General features: G+C 41.1%; 1 protein-coding gene across 4 annotated transcripts in view; it reads right to left on the reverse strand.

Annotated features, from left to right (window-relative positions):
* LOC126416477 (myosin-2 heavy chain-like) overlaps positions 1-17,604 on the reverse strand; it is a 123,907-nt gene that overhangs the window by 23,822 nt on the left and 82,481 nt on the right. For all 4 annotated transcript variants that reach the window (XM_050084215.1, XM_050084214.1, XM_050084213.1 and 1 more), the window contains one exon: positions 3,531-3,703. In XM_050084215.1, coding sequence (XP_049940172.1) covers positions 3,531-3,703 — 173 coding nt within the window. The remainder of the gene's footprint in view (positions 1-3,530; positions 3,704-17,604) is intronic.

A 17,604-nucleotide genomic window follows, 5' to 3' on the forward strand; every position in this document is an offset into this window, starting at 1 on the left:
GAGAAATGTGTTCATCGACAAGGTGGGTATGGTGAGAAATAAATATATAGCCTTGAAGAATAAAGATGTAGAATGTTAATTATGTTTGTTTCGTTTAAAAAGCTGTAAGGTTTTTCACAAAATTCTGAGGCATTACTTTTCAAGCATGTCCTCTTAGTTCAGAAAAGCTGGTGCTGCAAGGAAGGAGATGGCACATGTGGTAAAGTAGCCACTGAACTCTAGTATTTTATGCTAAACAGTACGTTCCACCACTGCACTGTCAACTCTGTTCTTTGCCACAGTTTGACAGGGGCATTCGTTCTGATGGACAGCTGGTTGGTAGTCATGTTCACAGTCTGCCTCATTTGGGATAAGCCTGTGACATGACTGGATTAGGAAGTTCTGTGTGGGTGAACTTGACAGGTCTTCCACAAGGATACAACCCTTGTGGCAAGGGGTTGTGAGTAGGAGTGGTATAGGGATTGGTCAGGATGTTGTGTAGGTTCGACGGGCACTACTATAGGAAGAATAGGAAGAATCATCAGTAGAGTGCCTTTCATTTTCAGGCAGGTAATCAAAATCCTGGGATGGGTATGGTTTAGTTGTTCCATTCCAGGGTGATATTGAGTGATGAGTGGGGCACTCCTTTGCAGCTAATTCTTGGAGGCGGCGGGGGTGTGTGCGCAATATGCCATGGGAAATCTATTTGTGGACTAGGTTTAGAGGGTAGTACCTGTCCGGAAAGGCCTTTGTGAGACCTACAGCATACTGGGCAGTGGAATTCTCATCACTGCTGATACACTGTTTGCAGGTGCCCAGGCTGGCCTTGGGGTGAAATTCTGGTTTAGAAGAGCACAACAATTGTCAAAATTAATGCACTACTGGTGGTTAGTGGGGTTAAGATATACAGATGTATGGACAGAGCAGTGGAGGTCAACATCCAGTAAGGCAGAGCATTGGATTGAGATGGACATGGTAAAGAAGATGAAAGCGAAGGTATTGAGTTTATGGAGGAATGAGGATATGGCATCTCAGCCCTCCGTTCAGATCATGAAGATATCATCAGAGAACCAGAACAAAACAAGAGGTGCGGGTGGCTAGGAAGGTTTCCTCTAGATGGTGAGTACACATTTTCGCACAAGATGGTGCCATGCGGCTGCCCATGACTGTGACACTGATTTGTTTGTATACCGTCCTATCAAAAGCGGGAACACAGCATATGAGGCTATAGTTGGTAAGGAGTATAAGGAATGAGGTAATGGGTCTGGGAGTCCAAAGGACAACGGGAGCAGTAAATTACTTATATTCTGCCTGAACTTTCCACACAATGAAAATAGATTCATATTGTGCAACTATGCATTGATGTCAGCTGTTTGCAACACATGAAAATTTATGCCTGACCAGGATTCAAACCTCGAAGTGAGCAGTTGCTTTAACCACCAGGCTATCCAAGCACATCTCCAGGACCGATCAAAACTTCCATACACCAGGTATCATCATGATTCCACACTATGTTTACCCATTTTCTCATGCTATAAGTGTACCAAAACAACACTGTCAGATGGAAATTCACTAATTCTTTTTATATTGCACAACTGTCACGTGATGTGTCAGCTAGTAAGTGTTTAATAGTCTGAAAAATAGCTTTTGTTGCTTGGCTGCAGTAAGAGGTCAGAATAATATACAATTTCCGTATATATATATAAACAAAGTATAGTGCTCCCCTGCATCCCTTGTTGTCTTTCTTGTAGGTTAGTTATCTTGATCATATGTTTTCATAAATGAATGTGTTTGTACACAGAGTGGACACTGGTAGAGCTCCTGTCCTAATCACAATGCCTGCAGTATCTCATGATGATTACCAGCAATCTTATCAATTGAGTAAGTTTCTCCCCCATTTGAGACCACAGTGTTCTTAAATGTGCAGCAGCTGCTGCACCAGTATGTCAGGTTAATACTGCCGCCACACATTTGTGATGCTGCTGTACCACTTGAAATGGCCACAGTATCATTTGAGGCAGCAGCTCTCCCAAAGAAGATATGTCTGCTGTCTAGCATGTAGGAGCAGACAGGTTACTATTCATGAGAGCAGCTTTCCCAAAAGTATGAGAGAACTCACGCTAAGTAGTAAGTATGTCTTGGTAACTGCGATTAGCAAAGCTGCTGTGCAAACATTCTCTCAGTGTAAATGAGGTGCTGAGAACAATAAGGGCCTAAAGCACACCATCATCTATTTTGAGACTGCAACATGGATGCATGCGCCTGGCACGTGTTGATTTTATAACGAACCAGTTTCAGCGATAAACAGGATTCGTCCAACTAGGCAACAATCTCAATTATACCAAGCCCAAAGTAACCATAACTGGTAATGATGATGATGATGATGATGATGGATCAACATGGGAACACATAGGGGTTCTCTGCAGAGAATATCATGTTCAACACCGTGTGCTTAACTTTGTGCTACAGAAGACTTGTGCCTGGACCAGCACTGTACTTTGTTATCAGATATACCACGGATCACCTGCTTTAGAGAGTGGGCAAGCCTCCGGTCCATATGTTCTGTGATGAAGTATGGATGTCCAACTTCTTGTTGCCTACTTGCGGTTTCAGCATTCTTCAACCACTTTCCATGTGAGACAACCAGCTTTGCCGTTTCCGCAATGCTTGTTCCCAAGCACTGGGGCACAACAATCTGATTTTTGTAAAAGTTGTTTAAGTAAGTGGATTTAAGCATTTTCGCCATGTATCAGCACTAGAAAGTGTCCCCTACTCCACTTTACTGTTCTGTTTCTGCTCCGCTCATATATTTCTCTTACTCCATCAAGTATGCTCACTGCCACCAGGCAGCATACAACCTGATAGAGGGCGGTGGTCATATTTTGGCTCATTAATGTAGCTAAGTAGTCAAACTGTGACACGAAAGTACGTAGGTTCCATAAATGGTTACAGCTCTGTTAGACCCACATGGTTGTTCCTGTATAATACTTAGAACCACTTTTAATTTCCAGCATCTTCTTTGAAAGCCACACTTTGTCAGACGTGGGCTGGCAGCTGACACATCCAAACTTAAGATGACAAATCCAATTAGCTTTTTGTGGTTTCTACACTGTATCATTCTTTATCTCTATGCCGGGAGCTCACCACATGTACTACTCCATGTGCTTGACAGTGATTTGCAACTCTGAAGCAGCCCAATACCACTTCTTTCAGCAAGTTGAAATTTTGCATTGGCATCAATATACTAGGACAAATGTACCTTAAATTCAGCAATTACTGGGAAAACAGACAGATCCCATACTTGTATATGGTACCAAATGAGATTTTGCACTACTGATTAAAAGTAACTGCTAAATTTGTGACAACTTGTTATTATTAAAGCCCTCTTTTCTTAAAGGCTGTCGTAATAATTATCAACATATTTATTACTATAACAAAACTGATTGTAGTATTTTTTCTGTATTATCCTAATCATCAAAACAAGCTTCTCTTAACAAAATTAGTCACACACAACAGACAGCCTTCTTAAAAAAATATTCCATCAAAGTTACCTTCTTCACTCTTCAGGAGCTGCAGTTTAAGTTTTACTATTTCTGCCTCAGCACGCAGTTTCATACTTTCCACAACTGCTTTCTCACGTTCAGTGGCTGCGACTTCTTCAGTTGCTGCAATGTACCTTGCCATAATATCTTCACATCGTTCCCACACCTGTTTTGTCTTCTCTCTACAGGAAAGAAACAGAATTCAAAAAATGGTTCAAACGGCTCTGAGCACTATGGGACTTGACTTCTAAGGTCATCAGTCCCGTAGAGCTTAGAACTACTTAAACCTAACTAACCTAAGGACATCACACACACCCATGCCCGAGGCAGGATTCGAACCTGCAACCGTAGTGGTCGCGCTGTTCCAGACTGCAGCACCTAGAACCGCACGGCCACTCCGGCCGGCAAACGGAATTCAATAGCACACTCTGCAGAGGATGTTTTCTTTCAAAATGAGGGTGTACTCACAAAAGCTACAATCACAGAATGACAAGGAGGAGGTCAATCAATGAAAAACTAAGTCTCATGGAACATGATTATGAAGGACAAAGGAAAGCATCAGAGGATGAAACAACACAAACCAGTATGGAAGTTCTACTAACAGACTGGTTACAGAGGAGAAATGTAAAATAATTACTACAAACAACATCTTTCCGAGATGGCTTCCCTTTGAGGTTTTGAGAAAAACCACACTTCCCAAATGAATTACAGCAGTCCTAAATAGTAGATAATGAATATGTTATTAGATTTCATCTCTTAAGCAGTGTTTTTTCAATGGTGAAATCTATCATAATAACCTCCCCACCACCACCACACACACACACACACACACACACACACACACACACACACACACACACACCTTAAGGAAAGTGTAATTAAACGGTGTAATAAAATAATAAGCACTATGTGAAATAAATTAGACTGAGTAAAAGTAGGATTATTAGACTGAGTAAAAGTAAGATGACTAGACTGAGTAAAAGTAGGATGACAGTATTCAAGGAGAATACTATTACACACAAAGCTGTCGAAATTAAATTTTACCGCTGTTTAATGTCACTGGTGCCCATAGCTGTTGCTATATGCAGTTTACAAGTCTGTTGTTCTCAAGATTTATTTTACTCCCTGTACAGAAGAGTACAAATAAAGATGTTCCATAATTAAATGGTGTGCCTGTTACTTCCAAACCACAACACTGGGCACAGGTTACGCAACTGGTAAAAGCAACATTTTTCACACAGAGAAAGTGTAGAAATAAACTCGTTAATGTGATGAATACGGCACACATGACCACTGTACACAGAGTTCGACCAGAAATGCTGTCATAAAATAATTACAATACTTAGAGAATACAAGTTCAAACAATACAAGTACTCTTCAAAAATGACACATGGGAATATCCATCTGGAAAAGTAATGCAACTTGTAGTGACGTGGTGAAGGTGAAATGCTTGCTTGGGCAGAAGCTGCATACAAAGCATGGCTAGCGGCAGATAAAATGGCAAAAGAAAACTTGATTTTATAAATCAGAGAGACCTGAAGCAAGTAAAGAACTGCACTACGTCACATGAAGTATAGCCTAGACTAAAATCAATCTATGCGTCCGAAGGACCTGCTGACTAAGCAAAGCTGCTCAAATGCCTCACGTTTCACAAAATGCAACCCACTGATGATGTAACAATATCTTACTGAATTCTTCAATGCTGTGAACAAGTTACAAGCAATCTCTGGCAATCTATTGCCAATAATGCTGCTCTATGGACACTTATGACAATTTTAAATGTGCTATTGATTCCTGTTACCATCTACCAGATATCAAGACACTAAAATTAAAATATCCTGGAAGAACATACTGCAAGGATTCAGAAAGACAGTGAAAATGTAAGTGCTGCAATGTTTGTTAAACAAGGTAAGCATTTTGTGAACAAATTAAAAAGTCCTGTTAGCCACAGTGACAAATGGTAATAAAAAAAAGGTCAGCATACAAATGCAGCTTTTGTAACAAGGGCACGAATAAGACTTCCCGTTACAGGTTTGAAATTCAGTGACGTCTATCTCCCTAGATGCACTGTGTGTCCTGAAGGAAAAACCACATCAATTTCCTTCATCCACAAAGAATGGAATTCAAATGAACTTCTGGATGTCAGTGGACCAGTAAGAGATATATCTTCAGAGGGTGGGATTTTTTTTTTGTGTGTGTGGCATTTATAGACAACTACATCAGACAGTGTAAAGTATATTTCCTTCAACATAAAGGAGATATTTGTAACAAATCTGTCAAATTCAAAAACACAGTTTAAACTCAGTATGGTCATGCAATTAAATCCTTTCAGTCAGACGATGATATGAAGTACAGCACTGAAGGAATGGACTCCATCCTCAGAATGGTGGGAATACAGCAATGTCTAATAGTTCCATACAAATTGCAGCAGAATGGTGTTGCTGAATGAAAGAACTGTTCATTGGGCGAAGTGTTGCTCGAGTCACGTCAACCGTCGTCATTTTAGCCTGAAGCCGTCAACACAGCTAACTACATTTGAAATTGTCATTTAATTCAAGGAGCGTGCAACGGAACTCTGTATGCAAGTGGCTGAAGAGAAAACCTGATGTATCTCGTGTTCATACATTTGGTCAAAACATTGCCATCCTAGATAAATTGCCTTGAGGGTCGCACTTTCCTTTCTTTGGCAAGGAAGAGATTTTTGTAGGCTATTTTAACTCTTCAAAAGCCTACTGTGTGTGGGTACAAGAAATTACGCGATTCTCTTGATAATCGATGTGAGGTTCCTTGATTAGGACAGTTTTGAGCCCCAGCAAACTTATGTGGACTCCAACAAAGATGAGCCAGTTCATCACCAAAGAGGAGGTATCAACATCAATTCCAGGAGTGGGTATTTCAGTGATGATACAAACGATGAATCCAGGTTGTCATCACAACAAACCATTCTACGGCTTTAAAGAAGAAGTTATTCTGCCATCAAGCAATGGTGTTAACATGGCAACAAGATGGAGAGATGGCACACCAAAGCTAGTGCGAACAAGAAACAAGGGTTTCCAAATAAGGCATACAGACTTATCACTGCAGGACACGAATTCACCCCTGAAAATGACTTCTGTGATGATGACAATAATTCTTCAATTGTCACACCTGCTCAACAGTTTGAGCCAGATGTAGACTTGTCAGATGTTTCAAACCATGATAATTTCATAGCAAATGCGACAGAGGTCAACATCAATGATTCATTACTTGTTCCGAATCACCAAGAGTGCTTTAACCTGTGTATGATGAAATCAGGTCAACTATGACACATGGGACATCACAGACAGACCAATGAATGAAAGGGTAATTGACTCTAGAATTGTTTTGAGGAAGAAATACAATAGTGATTGATCTTTGCCGAGGAGATGAGTAAGAATAAATGGACAAGGATTTCATCAACAACCTAGAGTTGACTATGTGGAAATGGTCTCTCCAATTGCAAGAATCTAATACTTAGGACTACGCAAGGCTCTGTCAGTCAAGCTTAACTTGTATGTCTCCCAACTGGATATCATCATTACATTTCTCTTGGTAAAATTGACACAGAAATATTCATCAAAAAGCTAGATACACTCGTAGAATTCTTACAAAACAGGAGAGGCGAACAGAAAGATAATCATACAGTCAAGGCGGCAAGTGACACGTTCCAAACATTGAAATCCAGTGATACAGTGTGCAAACTAAGAAAAGCTATTTATAAGCGGCACCAAGCTGGTCAACAGTGGTGAGAAGTTGAATGTAAATCTAACATCAACTTCATCGAACCCATTCTGGTCCATGCATCTCTGTAAACAGAGTATGAAAACTATCTAGTCTTCATATTCACTTTAGTAGATGACACTTGTTTCAGCAGATGCAGAAATAAAACAAATTAAGGATGAGTTACCTGCCAGATTTGACGTCAAGGATCATGGTGTCAGAACTGGATGGAGCATTGATGTTCACTGCCATCAGTACTCAACCAGACACGCTATGCAGTCAGTAAGCTAAGCTAGTACAGTAACAGCCATGATTTTGTTCACTGGTAAGCACCTAAGCGAATACTTATATTCTTCAAAGTAACTGACCTACATCAAGTGCAACAAAGGAATCTTCAGTTTCATGGAGGCTGTTTGACGAGTTCTGATGGAAGGCTACAAGGTTCACCAGCAATCTCATGGTGTTCACACAAGAAGAGAGCTGCTAGTCCAACAGAATACGTGATGACAGATGCCAAAAGGCTCTTCCTGCACCGAAGCACGGAAATGTGTTTAAGTACTTTGACTTCAATCCTAGAACCATAAACTTAACGATTTATAATTGTTCGTAAAGCTTGAGGAAGTATGCTGAGCTACAAATTCTACTGACATCTAATATCGTTAGTATCCATACATGTCGCTATGTGCATGTTTTCAGATCTGTTGTTCCCAATCCTATGTTGTCCTCCATACAGGAAACTACAAATAAAGTTGTTCAGTAATTAAATTAGGTGCAATTCCTGAATTTTGAAACTACAACCCAACATAAACAAATGTTCAGAACACATTAATAAAAGAAAGATGATTGGAAATTGATTGTTTGACTCTGAAATGCATAAAAAAACTGCGCGCAACTGGAGCCCATAATTTTTCCATTCTTTGGACACAAGTAAAGGGTCATCAAAGTAGACAGCCATCTTCTGGATGCAGCTTATTATTTCAAGCTGTTTTAACTCCTCCCCCTGGGTTGTCAGCGAAACAGCCCTATGCTACTATCCTTGCAGAATGTACAGTTGTGTACACGCAGTTCTAGATATTCATAACTTTAATGATCAGCCAGTTAAAGACTTGCACTTACAAGATGATCTCTTCAATTTTCTTCATACTTATACTGCTGAGGTCAGCGCCTAGAAACCAATTTCCTAAAGCAGTAGGGACACTTCTCCAAAAAACTTAAAAAGGCTTTTGCAAGCAAAGTTTTTTTAGCGTTGTTAAGAATAAAAAATGTAGAATATTTTATACTTTTTTGCCAGATCTTTTTATTTTCCCCTTATAAAATTTACACATCTTCCTAAGAAACAAACTTTTCATTCTAAACTATGTAATGCTACTATTAACAATGTGGTCTCTACAAATTTAATTGTGTCCCGAAATATGGTGAAATTATCTTACCCACCAGCAGCTCGGAGCATAAAGTAAAACTCTAGTAGTCACAAAGTACCTAGTTCACCACCACCACCACCACCACCACCACCACCACCACCTCCTCCTCCTCCTCCTCCTCCTCCTCCTCCTCCTTTAATCAAACGGGAATGTTAGTAACAAATATTGAATATCAATTTTTAAATAAAAAAATTTTAATTTTAATTGTAAATCACAATAAATTAAAATTTTATGCTGAAATGTGAAATTCTTTACTCCCAAACCTAAAAATGTATAAATCAATAACAGTGTTCAATCTCTAGAAACAGGAAACTTATTTTCTATTTGATGTTTTGCATGGCAGCGTGGAGGGTAAAAATCGTAGAGGGAGACCAAGAGATGAATACACTAAGCAGATTCAGAAGGATGTAGATTGCAGTAGGTACTGGGAGATGATGAAGCTTGCACAGGATTGAGTAGCATGGAGATCTGCATCAAACCAGTCTCAGGACTGAAGACCACAACAACAACAATAACAACAACAACAACATGTTTTGCATTTTTGTACTAAATTAAATTTATTGTGAATGCTCTCATTTTCATGTAATTAATAACTAAAAACAAAAAAGTTTTGTTAATATTTCCATTTGTTAATAAATATGGAAATGAAATGAAAGTTGAAATAGGTTGCTTCAGGTGATAACTGAACCAGCAATTTCCCAATTAGAAGATATTAAAATGCTTGAAATTGTTTGAAAAACAGTGTTTGGAAATCTTCAAACACAATTTTTCCCTGAGGTTTCTTTTTTTCCCACATTTCGTGTGTCTTACTGCTTTGGTAAATTTATGTCCAAACACAGACCTACAAATCCAGTAAGTAGAGTACGCGAAGGATACGGTGGCTGGTGAATAGTGACCAATTTCCATCTAAAGTTATGCAGGAGTTCATTTTTTCGGAAGAAGATGCCAACATTGTTTGTCCCCTTTCAGCTGGTTGGTGACACACTGCAATGACAGAAAGGTGGCGTATGCCTTGCAATCATCCTCAAATGATCTTGCAGAAACTATATGGTAAAAAAATCTTTTTGCCTTACTTATAGCTTTAGACCCCCCATGAACCATGGACCTTGCCGTTGGTGGGGAGGCTTGCGTGCCTCAGCGATACAGATGGTCGTACCGTAGGTGCAACCACAACGGAGGGGTATCTGTTGAGAGGCCAGACAAACATGTGGTTCCTGAAGAGGGGCAGCAGCCTTTTCAGTAGTTGCAAGGGCAACAGTCTGGATGATTGACTGATCTGGCCTTGTAACATTAACCAAAACGGCCTTGCTGTGCTGGTACTGCGAACGGCTGAAAGCAAGGGGAAACTACAGCCGTAATTTTTCCCGAGGACATGCAGCTTTACTGTATGATTAAATGATGATGGCGTCCTCTTGGGTAAAATATTCCGGAGGTAAAATAGTCCCCCATTCGGATCTCCGGGCGGGGACTACCCAAGAGGATGTCGTTATCAGGAGAAAGAAAACTGGCATTCTACGGATCGGAGCGTGGAATGTCAGATCCCTTAATCGGGCAGGTAGGTTAGAAAATTTAAAAAGGGAAATGGATAGGTTAAAGTTAGATATAGTGGGAATTAGTGAAGTCCGGTGGCAGGAGGAGCAAGACTTTTGGTCAGGTGATTACAGGGTTATAAATACAAAATCAAATAGGGGTAATGCAGGAGTAGGTTTAATAATGAATAAAAAATAGGAGTGCGGGTTAGCTACTACAAACAGCATAGTGAATGCATTATTGTGGCCAAGACAGACACAAAGCCCATGCCTACTACAGTAGTACAAGTTTATATGCCAACTAGCTCTGCAGAAGATGAAGAAATAGATGAAATGTATGACGAGATAAAAGAAATTATTCAGGTAGTGAAGGGAGACGAAAATTTAATAGTCATGGGTGACTGGAATTCGTCAGTAGGAAAAGGGAGAGAAGGAAACATAGTAGGTGAATATGGATTTGGGGGAAGAAATGAAAGAGGAAGCCACCTTGTAGAATTTTGCACAGAGCATAACTTAATCATAGCTAACACTTGGTTCAAGAATCATGAAAGAAGGTTGTATACCTGGAAGAATCCTGGAGATACTAAAAGGTATCAGATAGATTCCATAATGGTAAGACAGAGATTTAGGAACCAGGTTTTAAATTGTAAGACATTTCCAGGGGCAGATGTGGATTCTGACCACAATCTATTGGTTATGAACTGCAGATTGAAACTGAAGAAACTGCAAAAAGGCAGGAATTTAAGGAGATGGGACCTGGATAAACTGAAAGAACCAGAGGTGGTACAGAGTTTCAGGGAGAGCATAAGGGAACAATTGACAGGAATGGGGGAAAGAAATACAGTAGAAGAAGAATGGGTAGCTCTGAGGGATGAAGTAGTGAAGGCAGCAGAGGATCAAGTAGGTAAAAAGACGAGGGCTAGTAGAAATCCTTGGGTAACAGAAGAAATATTGAATTTAATTGATGAAAGGAGAAAATATAAAAATGCAGTAAATGAAGCAGGCAAAAAGGAATACAAACGTCTCAAAAATGAGATCGACAGGAAGTGCAAAATGGCTAAGCAGGGATGGCTAGAGGACAAATGTAAGGATTTAGAGGCTTGTCTCACTAGGGGTAAGATAGATACTGCCTACAGGAAAATTAAAGAGACCTTTGGAGAGAAGAGAACCACTTGTATGAATATCAAGAGCTTAGATGGCAACCCAGTTCTAAGCAAAGAAGGGAAGGCAGAAAGGTGGAAGGAGTATATAGAGGATTTATACAAGGGCGATGTACTTGAGGACAATATTATGGAAATGGAAGAGGATGTAGATGAAGATGAAATGGGAGATAAGATACTGCGTGAAGAGTTTGACAGAGCACTGAAATACCTGAGTCGAAACAAGGCCCCGGGAGTAGACAACATTCCATTAGAACTACTGATGGCCTTGGGAGAGCCAGTCATGACAAAACTCTACCATCTGGTGAGCAAGATGTATGAGACAGGCGAAATACCCACAGACTTCAAGAAGAATATAATAATTCCAATCCCAAAGAAAGCAGGTGTTGACAGATGTGAAAATTACCGAACAATCAGTTTAATAAGTCACAGCTGCAAAATACTAACGCGAATTCTTTACAGACGAATGGAAAAACTGGTAGAAGCAGACCTCGGGGAAGATCAGTTTGGATTCCGTAGAAATGTTGGAACACGTGAGGCAATACTAACCTTACGACTTATCTTAGAAGAAAGATTAAGAAAAGGCAAACCTACGTTTCTAGCATTTGTAGACTTAGAGAAAGCTTTTGACAACGTTAACTGGAATACTCTCTTTCAAATTCTGAAGGTGGCAGGGGTAAAATACAGGGAGCGAAAGGCTACTTACAATTTGTACAGAAACCAGATGGCAGTTATAAGAGTCGAGGGGCATGAAAGGGAAGCAGTGGTTGGGAAAGGAGTGAGACAGGGTTGTAGCCTCTCCCCGATGTTATTCAATCTGTATATTGAGCAAGCAGTAAAGGAAACAAAAGAAAAATTCAGAGTAGGTATTAAAATCCATGGAGAAGAAATATAAACTTTGAGGTTCGCCGATGACATTGTAATTCTGTCAGAGACAGCAAAGGACTTGGAAGAGCAGTTGAATGGAATGGACAGTGTCTTGAAAGGAGGATATAAGATGAACATCAACAAAAGCAAAACAAGGATAATGGAATGTAGTCTAATTAAGTCGGGTGATGCTGAGGGCATTAGATTAGGAAATGAGACACTTAAAGTAGTAAAGGAGTTTTGCTATTTAGGGAGTAAAATAACTGATGATGATCGAAGTAGAGAGGATATAAAATGTAGACTGGCAATGGCAAGGAAATCGTTTCTGAAGAAGAGAAATTTGTTAACATCGAGTATAGATTTAAGTGTCAGGAAGTCGTTTCTGAAAGTATTTGTATGGAGTGTAGCCATGTATGGAAGTGAAACATGGACGATAACCAGTTTGGACAAGAAGAGAATAGAAGCTTTCGAAATGCGGTGCTACAGAAGAATGCTGAAGATAAGGTGGGTAGATCACGTAACTAATGAGGAGGTATTGAATTGGATTGGGGAGAAGAAAAGTTTGTGGCGCAACTTGACTAGAAGAAGGGATCGGTTTGTAGGACATGTTTTGAGGCATCAAGGGATCACAAATTTAGCATTGGAAGGCAGCGTGGAGGGTAAAAATCGTAGAGGGAGACCAAGAGATGAATACACTAAGCAGATTCAGAAGGATGTAGGTTGCAGTAGGTACTGGGAGATGAAGAAGCTTGCACAGGATAGAGTAGCATGGAGAATTGCATCAAACCAGTCTCAGGACTGAAGACAACAACAACACAACATAGCTTTAGACATCAGCTTCATAATGATGTGCCCATCATTTCATTAATGGTCACAGTTATTGCGATGATATGTATAAAAGAAAGCAAAATTCGAAAAAGTTTGCAATGAAAAATGGGGTGGGGGGGCTATTATTTTGAGTTTGGTGCATATTACATATGTTGCTGCATACGAAATTTAGTTAACATATTGAATTTTTCTTTAGACTTGGAAGGGTCTCAGTCACCAGTCTCAAGAAAATTTATTTCATGTGGCGCACTAATGTGCTATCGCGCACACCAGCAATAAAGCCACAATGAAATGTCCATAAATTTCCTCATATCTCAAATGGCAAATGGTTTGAGATACCGAAACGAGATTTTGACAAATGGTATCAAGCAAAGAGGAGAGTATTTTGATATATGGATAGTATGCGAAACTTTATTATCTACACTGTTATTCCACTAGCTACAGATTTTTTTTATTTTTTTTATTTTTTTGAAACACAAACTTTTAAGGGCCATCAATTGCTGGTGAACCAGGAAGTGCTGTGTGTTTTGGAACAACGTAAGTGAAGGCATTACACATTCATTTCTGTATCAAGGACATGCTTTTTCATAAGCTACTGACCTTACTTGTCATCAATTCTTCACTTAATAAACCACTGTTACAGGATTTTGTTGTGATTGCAACTGCAGAACACGTTGTGTAAACTCTGCTGTGTTTTGACAAAAGGAACAAATTTTAACATGTCTACAAGAGAAGTTTAGGCTTCACTCAAAATTTGCTATTCATAACACTTCTCTGAAAGTTACAAATTGTTAACAAGTCAGGCAAGAATAAATTGTCACTAGTCGCATTTTCAGCAGGATTCTTTTTAGTTACTAACCAAAGCAGAGGTGACAGTAGATCTTTCTGGATGATCACCATACAGGTGTGGGTGTGGAGGGGCTCCACTTAATATTTACAACAACTACGATCATAGGTTTCTGTTTGAATGGCACTTCCCCTCCAGTGCTTGGCATTTACCCTACAACACGTTGACAGTCTACCACCAAACTCCGACCACTATCACTCTCTCCACACTTGCCCTGTCAACTGCAAATCTACCAGCCATGTTAATCTATGCACATTACTACGGAAATCAAAGGGGGTGAACCAGAAACAGTCTGCTGCCCTTCTTACTTCATCGGAAAGGCGGGAAGGCAGACACACAGCAATTGCCTCATAATTCACTAATGAAGCACTGCGAGCAAGCTATGAAGTAGCATACGCTTTTGTAACAACTGACTCTCAGTTCCCAATGGGCCCTGTTGAAATCATGTCTGCTCTCCATCACAGAATGTGTAATGTCATGAGGGTGCACAATTTGATGCAGTTTGCATCTTCAAGCAATTTTAAGTTCAATGCTATGCCAAGAGAAGAACCTACTTATTATTAACAACTGGGATAAAATTAATGCACCTATGGACAAACTGTCCATTGCCTGCTTTGCGCTTTACAACCTCAATGACACCTGTAGTGGTATTTCTACCCTGTCAGAAACTGTTGTACATTTTGAAACAGTTATCTAGATGGTTGTGCATGAAAGCACTAAGCAAGTGTAATACAGATGTACCACTTTTTCTAACTTAGTTTTTCAGTGTTCTTACTGATGTCAGGCAGCACTTCTTAATTTCTTTTTAGTCCAGAAGTAAATATGTTTGTAGGTTTGAAAATTCTTGGTGATGTCTGGTGAAGCTTTGCATTTGCTTGGTGCACCGATGTACTGTTCACAAGTAAGTTTTTTTTGTTAAGATCATGGTTTTATAAGCTTTATAAATAATGCCATTCAGCTTGTGCCATTATTTACAAATAAAAATTATATACAGTGCTATTTAAAAAGAAGGAACAGATTTCAAACATTTATTGCTGCCAAACTACAAAAGATAGAAACACAATTCCAGTGTTTTTGGAAAGAGAAAGTTCACATTTTTATGCATTCAGTGTGAGCATCATGTGTTACATGACAAATATCCAAATGGTGGTTCATTTCCTGCCACACACGAAGCAGCTGGTCTCTTGTTAATGAATTCACAGCTTCAAGAATGCAATGTCACAGGCTTTCAAGAGTATTAGGCACAGGGGACAAGAACATGGTCTTTTATATAACCACACAGATAAACTTACAAGATGTGAAGTCTCAAGAGCTGGAAGGCCACTGGCTATGAATTTCATATTCCGCTCTTCCTCTTCCAATTCAACACTGGTAGCAGTTACTTCTGTAAAATATCTGGGAGTATGCGTGCAGAACGATTTGATTGGTTGTTTGAGGTGTAAGGGACCAAACAGCGAGGTCATCAGTCCCTTGTTTCAAATATACTCCATTCTGCTAACGAGACATCTCAGAAAAGTCAGAACAATAAAACGGAAAAAGGGAAAAACATAAAAGGGCAGTCACGTTGTCATTGGTAAAAACAAATGAGGGAAGTTGGCAAGAGAAACGAACCCAACACTATGCTGAAGCAGCATAGGCAAGACCACCTGTGACTTAAAAGGTACAACTGCTATAATGCAGAGAGTACGTATGGGAATAGAAAGACTAACAAAGCCTTAAAAAGAAGGGGTAAAAACAGAGTAAAAGGGGAAGAAAAGAGGATTCCAGTCAGGGAGGTGAATCGGGAATCTCTGAACACTGCCTACAGTGGGAGAAACCCAAACACTCACCGCCCTGCCCCAACACCAGAGAGAGATTAAAAACTTTAAAACTGAGAATAAAAACCACTCTCCCGGAGGAAACCGAGAACCAGAGAGACCATCCGCGAATCGTCAGCCAACATCAAAGGTAAAGTGTGGGGGAGTCTGTACTTAACACGCAGAGCTAAAAGAAGGGGGCATTCAACCAAAATGTGGGCCACTGACTGGAAGGCTCCACAACCACAAAGCGGGGGTGGCTCATCACGCAAAAGAAAACCATGGGTCAGCCTGGTATGGCCAATGCGGAGACGACACAGTGTGGTCGAGTCCTTTCGGGAGAGGCGAAAGGAAGAACGCCATGGGCCTGGTGTCACCTTAATTGCACGAAGTTTATTAGACAGTGGAGTAGCCTCCCAAGAATTGGCCCATGACTGTGCGAAGTGGGATTTGATGTGAAGCCGTAAATCTGCTGCAGGAGGGGTTACGGAAAACGGGGGGTAAGTAACTGCTCCCCCAGCCAAACGATCAGCGAGCTCATTACCCGGGATACCCACATGGCCAGGGACCCAAAGGAAGTCAATAGAACAAGCAGCACGGTGAATATCAGCGAGATGGTCATGGATGGCAGAGACCAATGGATGGCGCGAAAAACACCGGTCAATAGCAAGAAGGCCACTCATCGAGTCCATACATAACAGAACGCAATTGTATTGGGATTGTTTAATAAAGGTAAGGGCCCGGGAAATTGCCATCAATTCCGCAGTAAACACCCCACATGTAGGTGGCAGCAGATGATTTTCCGTTCCAACAGAGGACGTGAAGGCATACCCAACATGATCAGCAGATTTAGAGCCATCAGTGTAAAAAACAACAGCATCCCGAAACTCCCATAAAATTTGGCGGAAAAAGGTACGGAACACCACCGGGGGGATGGAATCTTTCGGTTCGCGGCGGAGATCCATCCGAAGTCGAGGCCGAGGAACTAACCAAGGAGGGGTGGAGGGGAGGGAGCGAGGAAGACAGGACAAAGAAGGAAGCTGAAAATGACGGTAAAGAGACGCAAGGCGCAGTCCAACCGTTAAACCCGCCCGAGGGCGGGAGTCGGGTGGGCGACGTCCATGGTCTGGGAACAGGATAGAATAGGAAGGGTGAGTGGGAGAAGAACGGATAGTGAGGGCATAAGACACCAGAAGCTGGGACCGCCGAACAGAAAGGGGGGGGGGGGGATCCCAGCTTCAACCAGGAGACTATCAACAGGGCTAGTAGGGAAGGCACCGGTGGCCAAACGGATACCACGATGGTGGACTGGATCTAGCACGTGCAGTGTGGAAGGAGCAGCTGAACCATAAACTTGACAACCATAGTCCAAACGAGACAGAACTAGAGCACGATAAAGACGGAGGAGGAGGGAACGGTCCGCACCCCAAGAGGAGTGGGCAAGGAAGCGAAGGACATTGAGTTTACGGAAACATCCTACCTTCAGGAGTCTGATATGGGGCAGCCAAGTGAGCTTGTTGTCGAAAAGAAGACCCAGGAAACGAAACTGTGGGACCACAGGCAATCGTTGTGCATCGAGATAGAGCTCTGGATCAGGGTGGACCGTAGTACGGCGACAGAAGTGGACCACCCGCGATTTTAAAGGAGAGAATTGAAACCCGTGTGAGTGGGTCCATGCAGAGGCACGCCGTATAGCCACCTGGAACTGCCGTTCTGCAAATGCCATCGAGGAGGAACTAACCCAAATGCAGAAATCATCCACATACAGGGCAGGAGCGACCAAGGGACCGACAGAGGCCACAAGTCCATCGATAGCAATGAGGAAAAGAAGGACACTCAAGACAGAACCCTGTGGGATGCCCGTCTCCTGGGTCCGTGGAGAACTAAAAGCAGTACC

This window comes from Schistocerca serialis, chromosome 8 (assembly GCF_023864345.2).
Source record: "Schistocerca serialis cubense isolate TAMUIC-IGC-003099 chromosome 8, iqSchSeri2.2, whole genome shotgun sequence".
NCBI classification, from domain to species: Eukaryota; Metazoa; Arthropoda; class Insecta; order Orthoptera; family Acrididae; genus Schistocerca; species Schistocerca serialis.